Source organism: Drosophila ficusphila, unplaced genomic scaffold (genome assembly GCF_018152265.1).
Source record: "Drosophila ficusphila isolate 14025-0441.05 unplaced genomic scaffold, ASM1815226v1 contig_106, whole genome shotgun sequence".
NCBI lineage: Eukaryota > Metazoa > Arthropoda > Insecta > Diptera > Drosophilidae > Drosophila > Drosophila ficusphila.
In genome coordinates this window covers 2,597,138-2,609,709 of record NW_025063993.1, presented here as the reverse complement: position 1 = coordinate 2,609,709, position 12,572 = coordinate 2,597,138, and the positions used below count along the sequence as shown (strand labels likewise).

At 42.6% G+C, this 12,572-nt stretch overlaps 4 protein-coding genes across 5 annotated transcripts; 3 read left to right on the top strand and 1 right to left on the bottom strand.

The window, feature by feature from the left end:
- Positions 1-2,786: 2,786 nt before the first annotated feature.
- LOC108088916 (galactose mutarotase) lies at positions 2,787-4,618 on the top strand. The gene is made up of 2 exons (XM_017186931.2): positions 2,787-3,256; positions 3,540-4,618. The coding sequence occupies exons 1-2, from the start codon at positions 2,930-2,932 to the stop codon at positions 4,323-4,325; spliced, it is 1,113 nt and encodes a 370-aa protein (XP_017042420.1). The 5' UTR covers positions 2,787-2,929; the 3' UTR covers positions 4,326-4,618.
- A 210-nt stretch (positions 4,619-4,828) lies between these two features.
- Positions 4,829-6,163, top strand: LOC108088936 (galactose mutarotase). Its single transcript, XM_017186960.2, has one exon. The coding sequence runs from the start codon at positions 4,961-4,963 to the stop codon at positions 6,062-6,064; it is 1,104 nt and encodes a 367-aa protein (XP_017042449.1). The 5' UTR covers positions 4,829-4,960; the 3' UTR covers positions 6,065-6,163.
- Positions 6,164-6,868: 705 nt separating this feature from the next.
- On the bottom strand, positions 6,869-8,213 carry LOC108088826. Of its 2 annotated transcripts, none has more exons than XM_017186794.2 (4): positions 7,716-8,213; positions 7,630-7,643; positions 7,225-7,381; positions 6,869-7,166 (listed from the first exon to the last, which is right to left on the bottom strand). In XM_017186794.2, the coding sequence occupies exons 1-4, from the start codon at positions 7,849-7,851 to the stop codon at positions 6,967-6,969; spliced, it is 507 nt and encodes a 168-aa protein (XP_017042283.1). In that variant the 5' UTR covers positions 7,852-8,213; the 3' UTR covers positions 6,869-6,966. The 2 variants fall into 2 exon arrangements, with proteins under 2 accessions (XP_017042283.1, XP_017042282.1); XM_017186793.2 differs by having other exon boundaries at positions 7,558-7,643; positions 7,716-7,951.
- A 693-nt stretch (positions 8,214-8,906) lies between these two features.
- Positions 8,907-10,179, top strand: LOC108088815 (copper transport protein ATOX1). Its single transcript, XM_017186783.1, has 3 exons — positions 8,907-9,091; positions 9,179-9,254; positions 9,754-10,179. The coding sequence occupies exons 1-3, from the start codon at positions 9,086-9,088 to the stop codon at positions 9,885-9,887; spliced, it is 216 nt and encodes a 71-aa protein (XP_017042272.1). The 5' UTR covers positions 8,907-9,085; the 3' UTR covers positions 9,888-10,179.
- Positions 10,180-12,572: the final 2,393 nt, after the last annotated feature.

Here is a 12,572-nt window from a genome sequence, read left to right as displayed (position 1 = left end):
AAAGTGGTATATTTATTACATCTCGATCCTAATTTTAAAATAAGGTTAGAATCAATTTCACACCATCAATAAAAAACAATAAAGACTGCTATTAGTCGATGTCCTCGACTTCGAAAAAAATACATCCCATTACTTCATAAATGGACATTATGTGAAATAAACTTGCACTGCATATGCATTACTAGAATCTTTGTGTCTGTCTTAATAAGTCCAGTTCTTGTAGTTTCCGTGATCTCGAACTTTATACGGGCTGACAGACAGACAGAAATCTTTTCGACGATAGTTAAAAACAAGACGAAGTGTTAAAGTCGACGGCCACGACGAGACAAATTAAAAACCGTTATTAGAAGTAATTACTAGAATCTAAATACATATTAAATCAACCAACATCCAATTTCCAGCATAATGCCTTTCAATGAGACATAAAGGCGGACACATTCACAAAGCTATGTATTTATGTGTACAGACACCAAATCAGACATATGTACATATGTACATATTTTTTAGTTTTTGTATGAAAATTGTTTTATTTTTAAAAGTAGGAGAAAATATTATTAATATTAAAATAATAATAGAGTTTCCTGAACTTTCTGCGTTAAAATTTTTTTGATATCTTTGCTAGTTAAGAAGCGGTATCGATTTAAAACTTTGAAATAAGCTTGAAGCCACTGTATATCTTTTGATCCGCACTAAACCATCGAAATTGTTATGATTCAGTATTAACTGATCCCTCCAAACTTTATTTAGAAACTACTATGTATCTTTAAGCAGAAAACCACTTAAGTCGTGGGATGTATCGATGGTTACCTTTAAAACGATATTATTGACTATGGCTCTAGAATCAAAGCAGTAAACAGGTAAAGCATTTATTAAGTAAGCAGTATGTTTGGAGTACCGTTTCACGTTTTGCTAAAACTCGGCAATCTAATTTATTTTTGTAAATTTCAGTATAATCGTGTTAAAACGCTTCTTGGTCACACTTAGAAAAGGCTCTTATCTTATCTGATATTATTATTTACTCTAAAACCTCTTGAGTTATAAGTTAGTAACATTTTTATAAAATTTATGTTTATTTACCTAATTTTATAACCATTGACTGAAAAATGGAAAACGTTTTCGTTAAATCCGAATTAATAAGACAATTAAGCGAAGCTGTGAAGGGTTTAATTAACAATGAAAGTCTGATTTTTAAAAAGAATGACTCGTACAATGTCAACATTGTATTCAATAAAAATGAAATAAGGATAGAAACATCAGAACATAGATCTGATAACACCCCAGAGATGTTACTTGCCCAAATTGGTCTTCTTAAAGAGGAAATCACTAAGTTGAAGGCTGCTTCTTCTGAAAATGATAAACGACTGAATTACCAACCGATAACTGAAATTCCCGAAATGTCCGGTTGGACCGTCATTCAGTGTCGTAAAAGCGGACGACTTGATTTTATTACGGAGAGCTACTTGTACAATGTCGGATTTGGTGATCCGAATGACGAGTATTGGATCGGTTGCGAAAAATTGCATAATATTACCAAAAACCGAAGACATGAACTCCACATTGCGTTCGAGGATTCTGATGGAAGCAAAACCTATGCCCATTACGATAATTTTTTAGTAGGCAGCTTACAAGAAAGGTACAGTCTGAAGTCTCTGGGAAAATATTCTGGAACTGCCGGAGATGGTCTGCGAGCCCATGAACATCAGAGCTTCGAGTTCTACAACAACTGGAAAGGCGTTTATAAATCATTTTCCTGGTGGACTGCTCCGAGCTATAATTGGTGGGAAAATTTAAATGCGTTATTGCCTTTTTGTTGTAAAATGTTTTTTTTTTCAGTAACTTGAATGGAAATTACAAATTGAAGACTAATTATGACCCGGAAGGTTTTTGGTGGAGTGGGTTGTCTCGTATAAAATATTGTAAAATGAGCATTAGACCAAAAATGTTACAATGTGATTAACAACCAAGCTTGCAACACCGAAAAGGATAAGGAAACTACTGCGTATAGCCGCAGAGCCGATCCGGTCAGAACGATTGATATATTGAACTAAGGAGTATGCATACCAAGACTTGAATTAATTTAATTGGTTCGGGAAATATCGAAAAAAGAATGTATTACGGAAATGTCAAATAATTAAGCTAATATGCTGTAGAAAGTCCTAGTTTGTTAGCATTTTTTTTTTTAAATTCACTGCGCCGTTTAGATGTTATATAATTATTTTTTTTAAATCCATTAGCTTTTCGCTAAAACTTATTAAAAAAATATTTATTTTTACCGGTCTTTATATATCATTTTATATTGTGTTCAGGGTCCAGGTTGTTTAGGGACCTGGATTTTTCTAAATTTAATTGCTTGTTTTACTACTGGGTTTTAAACTTCTAAATTATTAATGTTCAAAAATATAGATATAGATTTTCCTAATTAAAATATACATTCATATATGAAATTATAAAGTAAAGTTTATGTATGTGCACCCATTAAAGAGGTGTTTCAATAATCGACCAAATATATATATTTTTTTGGACTCGTAAGTCAGGGATATTGTGTCTTACGATCGGATAGAGGGTGTCTTGTAGTTGTATACCGTGTTTATTTATTTTGTATTTGTAAGTCGCGCCCCCTTTGGAAGTGCATACGTTCTACCTAAGTGGCGATTACTCGAAGCACTATCTCCCCCTCCGATAATGCGGACTTGGCTGTCGTGGGCGGTGGAATTGCTGGGGTTGGGTGGGCAATCGACTTCTGACAAGCTGATTGCCCGGTTTGACTTTGAGGGAGAAGCTCGCGACCCGAACGACTTTGGCTAGCCCTAATCAGTAGTTGAGTAGTGAGCCAGACGTAAACAGAGGTGTGCCGGACAGGAGAGCACAGACACCCGACAGTTGCTGTCAACCGTTTTGAGGGGAAGGAACGAGACCGAGACGCTCCAAAATGTCGATCGAACTGGAGGAGGAGATCTTCGGCCTGGCCGTGAATCCGTTAACCAAGTCGCCGGAAATGGTGCGCCGGTACACGCTGAAGAACGCCAAGGGCATGTCCGTGTCGGTCATCCAGCTGGGGGCGATCATCCAGAGCGTCTGCTTGCCGGACGCCTACAAGAAGGTTGACGACGTGTGCCTCGGGTTCGACGACATCGCCAGCTACGTGGCCCACAAGGGGGCCTACATTGGGGGAACCCTCGGACGAGTGGCTAACCGGGTGGCTAACGGAGAGTACACGGTGGACGACACTAAAGTGTCGGTGACCAAGAACATAGATGTAAGTATTCTCCACCAGGCATTGATAAAACCGATGTACTCTGTGTTTGACTCTTATTTATGTATTTTCCGATTTTAAATGCACAATTGTGGGTTTTATTACAAGAACTTCCTCAAAAGTGTAAGACTGATCAAATCAATACTTCTCCGCATTTTGACCTTTAAAAACCACTACTCACCAGTAGTTGTGGCATTTTTTACATAAATAAGGGAAAAATATTGATTCTGTTAATTCTGAACAGCTTTCGAAACGTTTAATTATTGTTGAATCCTTAAACTTTTAGGACAAGTTCCAGCTGCACGGCGGCTTCGTGGGATTTGACAGCGTCATCTGGGAGGTGGTGCAGAAGTCGGCTGAGGGAGTGGTCTTCCGGCACGTGTCGCCACACGGCCACGAGGGCTACCCGGGCAGGCTGACCTGCCTGATCACCTACCAGCTGGACAACGAGAACCGGCTGTGGGTCAGGTATGAGGCCACCACCGACCGCTCCACGATGGTCAACCTTTCGAGCCACGCCTACTTCAACCTGGCGGGCCACGGGTCAGGATCCAAGGGGCTGGCGGAGCACACGGTGGAGATCGCCGCCGACCATATCGTGGGCACGGACGAGCTGCAGATTCCCACCGGCGAGCTGGTCAGCGTGGACGACACAGTCTTCGACCTCAGGCTGCCGGTGCTGATGCGGGACCGCCTCATGCAGTTCGAGGACCGCCTGATCAAGGGCTACGACAACTGCTTCGTGGTCAACGGGGGCCAGCTGCAGAAGACGGTGGCCAAGGTGGCCAAGATCGTGCACCCGCCCAGCTGCCGGGTGCTGGAGGTCTGGACCAACCAGCCCGGCATGCAGTTTTACACCGCCAACAACCTGACCTCGATAGTCGGCAAGAACTGCACTAACTACGTGCGGCACGGCTCGTTCTGCGTGGAGACCGAGAAGTTCCCAGACGCCATGAACCACCCTGAGTTCCCCTCGATCCGCCTTGAGGCCGACCAAAAGTACCGGCACGACGTCCTCTACTGGTTCAAGGTGGAGGAGTCCTGGAAGTGCTGCTGCAACAACGACCCGTGAGGGTGATAGGGATCTCTCGCAAATAAAGCTATTCCTCTGGTTTCCAACCCCAATGTTATTGATTTTAGATTATTCAAAATTCCAGTTTGAATAAGATTAAGCCTGACAAGCGTGGCTAAAAAATTTCTGTAATAAAAAAAAAAAGCCAATGTAAATGGATTAGGTAATTTTTGCTTGAGCTTAGGAATTGTGTGCCATCAATTGTATGACAGGTGCCCAATATTTTCTGTGCGCTAAGGTATGAAAGTACAATGTATTTGTAAAACATTAAAAAATATAGTTATCTATTACAATTGTATTTTTTATTTTTTTAGATTTAAAGCCGCAAACTTAAAAGTAAATACACTTTTGTTGGATCGCGATTTCTTAAAAGTAATGTGAAGGCGAGACTTACTTAGTAACAAGTTGAGTTTCTTTAGATGTTTTTTTTTTTTTTATCGATTAAAGAAATTTAATGAAGAGTTTAAGCCTCCACAAAAAAGACGAGCCATCTTAGTCTACTTGGGTCAGTCTGTCAGTAGAGCGTGTCCCACTTGGAATTCTCAAATCCTTTCGCCCAAGCGAGGACGTCTAAATTTCAGTTGTCGCTTCAGGGTATTTGCCAAAATCAAACCCAGTTCCAGAAACTCGATAGGATGGTGCGCGTGATCGAGGACATGTTCGGCATCGCCGTCAACCCGATGACCCAGAAGACGGACCGGGTGCGCCGATTCACCTTGAGCACGGAGCGTGGGATGTCAGTGTCGATCTTGACACTAGGCGCCGTCATCCAGGCGCTGAAGGTGCCCGACTTCAACGGCAAGCTGGAGGACGTGTGCTTGGGCTACGACGACGTGGCCGGGTACTACCGCAACCAGCCGAACTACTTCGGGGCCACCATCGGGCGGGTGGCCAACCGGGTCGCAGGCGGGCGCTTCCAGCTCTGCGGGAAGGAGGTGGCCCTAAGCCGGAACGTGAAGGACAGCTACCACATGCACGGCGGCTTCGTGGGCTTCGATAGCGTCATCTGGGACGTGGTGGGCGTACACAAGGACGGGGTCACCCTGCAGCACGTCTCGCCGGACGGTCACGAGGGCTACCCGGGCGAGCTGACCACCAACATCAACTTCTCACTGAACGAGACGAACTGCTTCGGGATGCGGATCGAGGCGCGCACGAAGGCCACCACGGCGGTGAACATCTCGAACCACAGCTACTTCAACCTGGCCGGCCAGGGGGCGGGCAAGGAGGCGCTCTACCAGCACATGCTGATGATCAAGGCTCAGAAGATCGTGGACGTGGACCAGGAGATGCTGCCCACCGGCAAGCTGATGCGCGTGCGCGCCACCCCGTACGACTTCTCCAGCCTGGTGAGCCTGGGCAAGCGGCTCAACCTGGTGGCGACCTGCCCGCTGGGCGGCTTCGACAACCACTTCTGCGTGGACGTCTCCCCCAACCGCGTGCAGTTGGTCGCCCGCGTGGTGCACCCCTGCAGCGGCCGCTTCATGGAGGTGCACACCAACCAGCCGGGCCTCCAGTTCAGCACGGCCAACGGCCTGCCCGACGAGGACTGCGGCGACATTCCCAACGTGGGCAAGGATGGGGCCCACTACGTTCGCCAGGGCGCCTTCAGCCTGCAGACGCAGAAGTACCCGGACGCCATGAACCACTGCGACTTCCCGACGATTGTGCTCAATCCCGGCCAGCTGTACGACCACCAGGTGGTCTACCGCTTTGGCGCCTGTCCCAAGCGCGTATAGACGCAGAACCTCAGGCTTCGTAGTTCTCCAAAAAATATGGAGGCCCTAACCCTCATCGCAATAAAATGTATATTTCGGACATTAAATTATGTTGCCCTATCTTGTAGCCGATTTTTAAAGGGTGGAAGGGAACGTTGCATTTAATAAATACATATTGAGTATTTGAGTAAATAAATTGAGTAAATACATAGTGAGTTCATCAAAATGTATACTTTTCATTTAAGAATTAAATTTGTTTAAAAATGTATTTATTTTGGGTAAAAGAAGCCCTGGAATCGCAAGCATTAAGCTTTAACGGGAGGACGCTACTAAGTTTAAGGCGGAAATTAAAACTAACTCAGATTTCCGTATATATTATATGTATGTATGTATGTATGGTGCCTGAAATATCTAGGGTTCCTCCATTGACTAAGGTGCGTGCATTGTCTTAGATAGATGAATCACCTTTGGTGTCTGCATTGGGTAAGGATTGGGTACCAGTTATTGAGGCGGACGCGCCTAAGGGTGGCGGGCGAAAAAATGGGAGAACTAATAACATGTATCTATGTACATTTATGTTCACAACATTCTAGCTCTTATACTTCCCGAGATCTGGACGTTCATAAAGACGAACAGACAGACAAACATACATAAATCGAAGGCCCAGATCAAGAATGTATATACATACAGACTTTATGAGGTCTCAACTGTCTCCTTCGATCTGTTAACAAATACCGTATATCCTTTTACTCATTTTACGAGTAAGGGGTATAAGTGTATAAATGCTTTCAGGAGCTAATAAATACAAATATATATACTTACATATATGAATAAATAGTTATAAATACACAGCATTTATTTCCAGACTGAACAAAATTTAAGAAAAGCCAATTCCCTGATCTTTGTTGAAATTCCACCATTTTTCAATCAGCTTCACGGATTGGGAGACCCGAATTCTCGAGGGAAACCATCGGCACAAACTCCCCAGCCCCCAGTTCATTGACCTCAGCTACATGTGGTTGTGACGCTGGGAACAGCGTTGAGTACAAAGTGCTGAGCTTTTCGGAGGCCTGGAAAGTCTTATAAAGCGAATAAATTCCATAGTACAGATACCAGAAGAGTACTGTAAAGAGAAAAATGAAGATCATTTTGCAATTCAGTGTGATTTGAGTAAAACTTACCATTTAACATGCCGACAATAATGGTAAATAAAAGGATGTACAGAGAGCGAGTCGAGTTAGCAATGACACTAATCCATCCTAAAAGGCTAATGATAGAAAGCAAGATCAAAAGCAATCCATTGTCTATCAACCACGGAAGCACTAAATAAGATCGTTTCTGAAATCAAACCAAAATGTTTAAAAAATACATTATTACGTTATAATGCAAGAATTTATCTGGACTTTCGCAGAAAAAAATTTTTTAAGCTGCTTCCGGTCGATTGCAATGGTTAAGTTAATGAATAAATGAATAAACTTTATGGAAAATTGTGTATTATGTTATTTTCGACTGACCTTCAAGATACCCACAAATAGTACAATCGATGTCAGAATGTTGGCAACTAGCAGAAACAGAAAAATACTCACACCAATTGTTAGAACTGAAAGCCACAAAGTATGTATAAGATTAATAGACTTTTGGGACCCATATACGCCTCTTAATTTTCTCTTACTCAAAGTGTCACTGGGTCTGATATCTCCCAAATAGACGGAACAAATTAATGCGCCACATATGGATGTGGCAATGCAAAGCAGACCCAAAACCACACCGAGGATGTCGCGCCGTAAGGGAAAACCTTTACTAGGCATTTTCGCTGTGTTTAGTCATTTCCTTGACTTTAAATAACATAATTGAGCGAAAAGATAGAACCTATCGGCTGGACGACAACGCTGAAACTGTGCCCAAATTTTTCGGTTGCTTCTACCCGAAACGCAAGATTATGTCTTGAGATACCGTGCAAAGTGGTACAATTTCTGTGAGTGTGGCGGGAAAATTTTAATAGTTAGTGTCAAATGGCGGAAAGTGTGGTTAACTATTTATTTGGAAAATTTTGCACTGGATAACTATTTATTTTGATTTTTTTTATTAGGAAATAAGAAAATTTTAAACCTAATAAAATTGTCCTACTATACTCTTAAGAAACCATAGATTTGACTGGTCTAACTCGCATTTTGGTACAAGATCTGTGAGTGGATGCATAAACAATTGATTGCTGGAAGCTGTACGATATATAATCACTGCGTTGCATACTTCTGATTAAAATTATAATACCTTCTGCAAGGGTATAACAAAAATATACTTTGTTTTTATTTTGAAGTTAATTTTTACTTTTAACACATTTGTGTGGCCTAGTCACATTATTAAAAAAAAAAAAAAAAAAATTATATAAATATGGAGAGTTATCCAAAATCATACGTTTTCAAAGTTGCCGCCTTAAGGATGGGACGGACGATAGTTCATCCGATAGATTTTAAGACATTTTATCGAGAAAAATGTATGACTTAAGGTGATTTGCTATTAAACGGGCACACTTGACGGCCATGATTTTCCGCTAAAGACTGAAATATTACTTATTACACTGTGTAAAAATATACTCTACAACACGCTCATTACGGTTTTATTTTTTTTTTGATTCACCTCACCTTGTTATACGTCAACAACGTGGCCAAGAGTAAATATTATGCTTCTGAAATTTATATATAAAAAATATTAATATAAAGCAATAAGTAAAAAGTAACAAAATATATTTTCAAAATAATAGCGATATGCGATATTTTAGCCAAAAAATTGTGGTGTGAATATTTTTTATATTTATTTTCTAATACCATCGATATATATCGATATTTTTATGCATCTGCGACAGCCCTAGTTTTTGCAGCTCTATTAAAAACAATATAAATAAGAAAGTTACGGTGCAAAAAGGAGAGGTGTTTCGAGTGCCACGTTTGGAAGAAATTGATTAAAGCCGCCAAGCTGTTTAACCTACCGCAAGTGTATAAACAGACGACCGATTCCAGCCGTCACAGCAGCAGCAGCAGCAGAATGCCAGTGAGCTTTCTTGAAAAGTCTTAAAATCGATTAGAATATTTGAATTCATTGTTTTTTGCCACCCCTTGCCTTTCGCGTTTTTTACAGGTGCACGAATTCAAGGTAGAAATGACTTGCGGCGGATGTGCCAGCGCCGTGGAACGTGTCTTGGACAAACTGGGCGGTACGTACATATCCAGGGGCGGACGCAGGGGGGTTTCCGGGGGTCCGGACCCCCCCCAAAATCTCAGACTTTTTCAAATTTCCTTACAGCACACGGCTTTTCAACCATAAAAACTAAAAACAAACATACACACTTTAAGTAAATAATGTCTACATACATACAAACATGTCAGAGTACTAAATGATAATATGGTCAATTGAAAGTTTTATTCATTTAATTCATTTTCAAAAAATATTTTTTAAAACCAAATTCACTAAAATAATTAGTTATTTCAAGTAATGGTTAAAAATTAGTAAAATTTGCTGTCTGATTGTTTATATATTTATAAAATTTTTTTTTATTTCGTAATTTTATTTTACAATTAATTGTGAAGAATATCCAAAGATTGGAAAATGAAACGAAGTTTGACCGCAATTTGCATTCCATATAAGCTTATCAGTGGGGGTTTGCCTTCCTTTTCGCGGTTACCAACTTAATTCTGTGTTTTGCCATTCCGCAGATAAGGTCGAGAAAGTGAACATTAACTTGGAGGACCGGACTGTGAGCGTCACATCGAACCTGTCGTCGGACGAACTAATGGAACAGCTCCGCAAGACCGGAAAGAGCACCACGTACTTGGGGGTGAAAAAATGAGATGAGTTTCTCAGCAAGTTTCAGAAGTACGGCAAGCTGAAACTTGAGGTCTAGAGTCTGGACTCTAGAGGATTGAGGGATCTTCCAAGTGCCGCTCCGAAAGCATTCAAGATGGGTCGCAGTTCAGTGATATTCATGAGATACATACAAATTTTACTCTTAACCAAAATCAAATATAGGAACGATCTACAAATTTTACACTAGTATTTGCTCTTGCCCAAATTGTATGTAGCTCGTAGTTAACCAATTAAAGTGTTATTATATTATGCATTACTTATGCCTAGATGAAGAATTTCAAACTCAATTTTAAATAATCAGATCCTATGATAGATGCCAAAGTGTTGCCTAAATACGTGGGTGCCGTATTTAGGGGTACTCAGATCCGCATAACTCCACGTAGTTGCCAATAAATGATATACGCCAATTGCCCTCTTATGACTAATAATAATATTACAAATTTTACCATTTTGCAAATATCAAATATATACAAATATGTTTTAATCTTAAAAATGTATAAGGTGTTTATGTCTTTAATTCTATGTCTTGCATGAAACGAAAAACCTGCTCTCGCTTAAGAACAACGAGCAGTAATCTTTTTCCCGTTAGGTTTAGGCTCTATAATGCCCAAAAATGTTTTACATTTCCAATATGTAGCATGAAATTGTCTCATTGTCGTTCCTAATCTCAGAATCAGATGCGGGCACTTAGTCTCGGCACATTGTGTTCGGTGTCCCAGCGAATCGGCGACAAGCAGCCGGTTTATGCCCTATAACGATCGAGGAGGCAACATGGACACGTCATAAATCTCGGCGTTCGGGAACCCACACTTATCAAATCGAATATTTTTCGTTTTCGTTTCCCCATACTCCGTTTTTGTCTCTCTTATGGGGCATGTTAGAGGCGTAACGAAATTATCAATCAAATGCCACCTTGGCATGCAAAGAATGCAGTGCGCACACAAAGCCAGAAGGCGACTGCACTAATTGAGCTCGGTGACGGACGTTTGGAACTCTCTGTCGACCTCGGCCAGGTAGCCGAATGCGGCTCTGCTGCGTCTCGAGTTGCGGAACTCCGTCTCCTGTTGATTTATGCCCTAACAACAAAGAGCCCAGCGAGGGCCGATTCGGCCTGTCACAACACCAGTCGCATCCCATCCAGCGACACGTCCTTGCCTCTGACCGCCGATAATCCCTCAAGTGTGGCCCGCTGATCAGTTGCTGATAGCATCTGGGAGGGCTCTTACGCACTTTCTACCCGAATACCTTCCAAATGGGTCGGGCAAAGCAAACAGTTGAACGCGCTTGTGTGTGTTCGATGGGAATCTGTGTGCAATTAAGATAATATTTGGAATTTGTTAGCTGCGGAAGTTTAAAGACAATATTTAATTTGAAGAGGGTAGCATCTGTGATAAAGCTGCGATATTGCATTCTCATCTGTGCACAGAGGGTTTAGGTCCTTGTTCCGCTCAATAAGATTCTTTTATTATGAAAAGAGTGTTAGCTCTACATTATATCGTTCAGCAGCCCGTTTACGTACCTTTGCTCTTGGGTTTTTTGGGTTTTTTGCCATTTCCCCCAAACTTAGATCTTGGATATAAATAATGCACAGCCTGTTGGAGCGGCCATTCAAGTGGATGTCAGAATTTGGCCACGCCCCACTCATCGCGCCTTTCGGCGGACCAGTCTTTCCGTGTTTTTGTTTTCATTCTTTGGCAGTTTTTTGTTGATGTTTTTCCTTGCACACTCTGGGCATTGTAGACATTCCGAAAATCGCTGGCGAAATTCTTTGGCGCATGCTTGGCAGCAAAGTTGCCAGTTGCAACCAGTTGGCCGCTCGTTTTTCGCCTGGTCAAGTGGCTGGGAGCCGGGCTGGCGGTGCGTTGCGTTGGGGCACTTGGCAGGACAGCCCGCATCCGACGGCCGACTGGTTTGCCAATTGGCGGCGTTCTTGTTCTGCCGACTGGCTTGGGAGATGTGAGGCGGACCGACCAGAACAATGGCACACTAAACCGAACTTAGGGCCCAGTTTGGGCCATAAATTCCGACATAAACTGTGACGTTTGTGCGGCGCGGAGTCCTCAAAGGTGCCCTCACACAAGGTCGTTTCCCTGGCAGTTCCAGTGATTAGTGATTAGTGGTTGGTGCCTGGTGGCTGGTGGTTGGTGGTTAGTGCGGAGGGGCTCCTTGCTCTGGCTGGTCATTGAACCATTAGCGACTCCTACGCTCCTTGGCCGTTTGGGGAGCACAGTAGCCCACCTCGAGCAGTGAAAATTGCTGATCGGAGCGGAGCGGAGTGGGCGGAGAGGACCAAACCTGTCGACGCCGAGGAAATTCCTGCGCCCGAGCTCCCCAGTTGCGATTCGGGGCCAGCGTGTGCCGAGCCCACGAATGTCGCTTCGGCCATAACGAGAGTAGGGCCCACAAGAAGTACAACATCGCCGAGCGTAAATAACTCATAGATAATAATGGCCGGGCTTTGCAGTGCATGCGCGCAAAACAAAAGACTTAGGACACGAACTGGCCGAAGGAGTCGGCAGTCGTCATGTAACCAGGGCCAAAAAACCAAAACAAGATCAACTGGTTTGGGATACTCACTCGAGGCGGAGAGCCCAGTCAGAGCCACAGCCACAGCCACAGACACCGAGAGATATACTGAGAGAGATATAGAGAGAGAGCCGATCTTGCA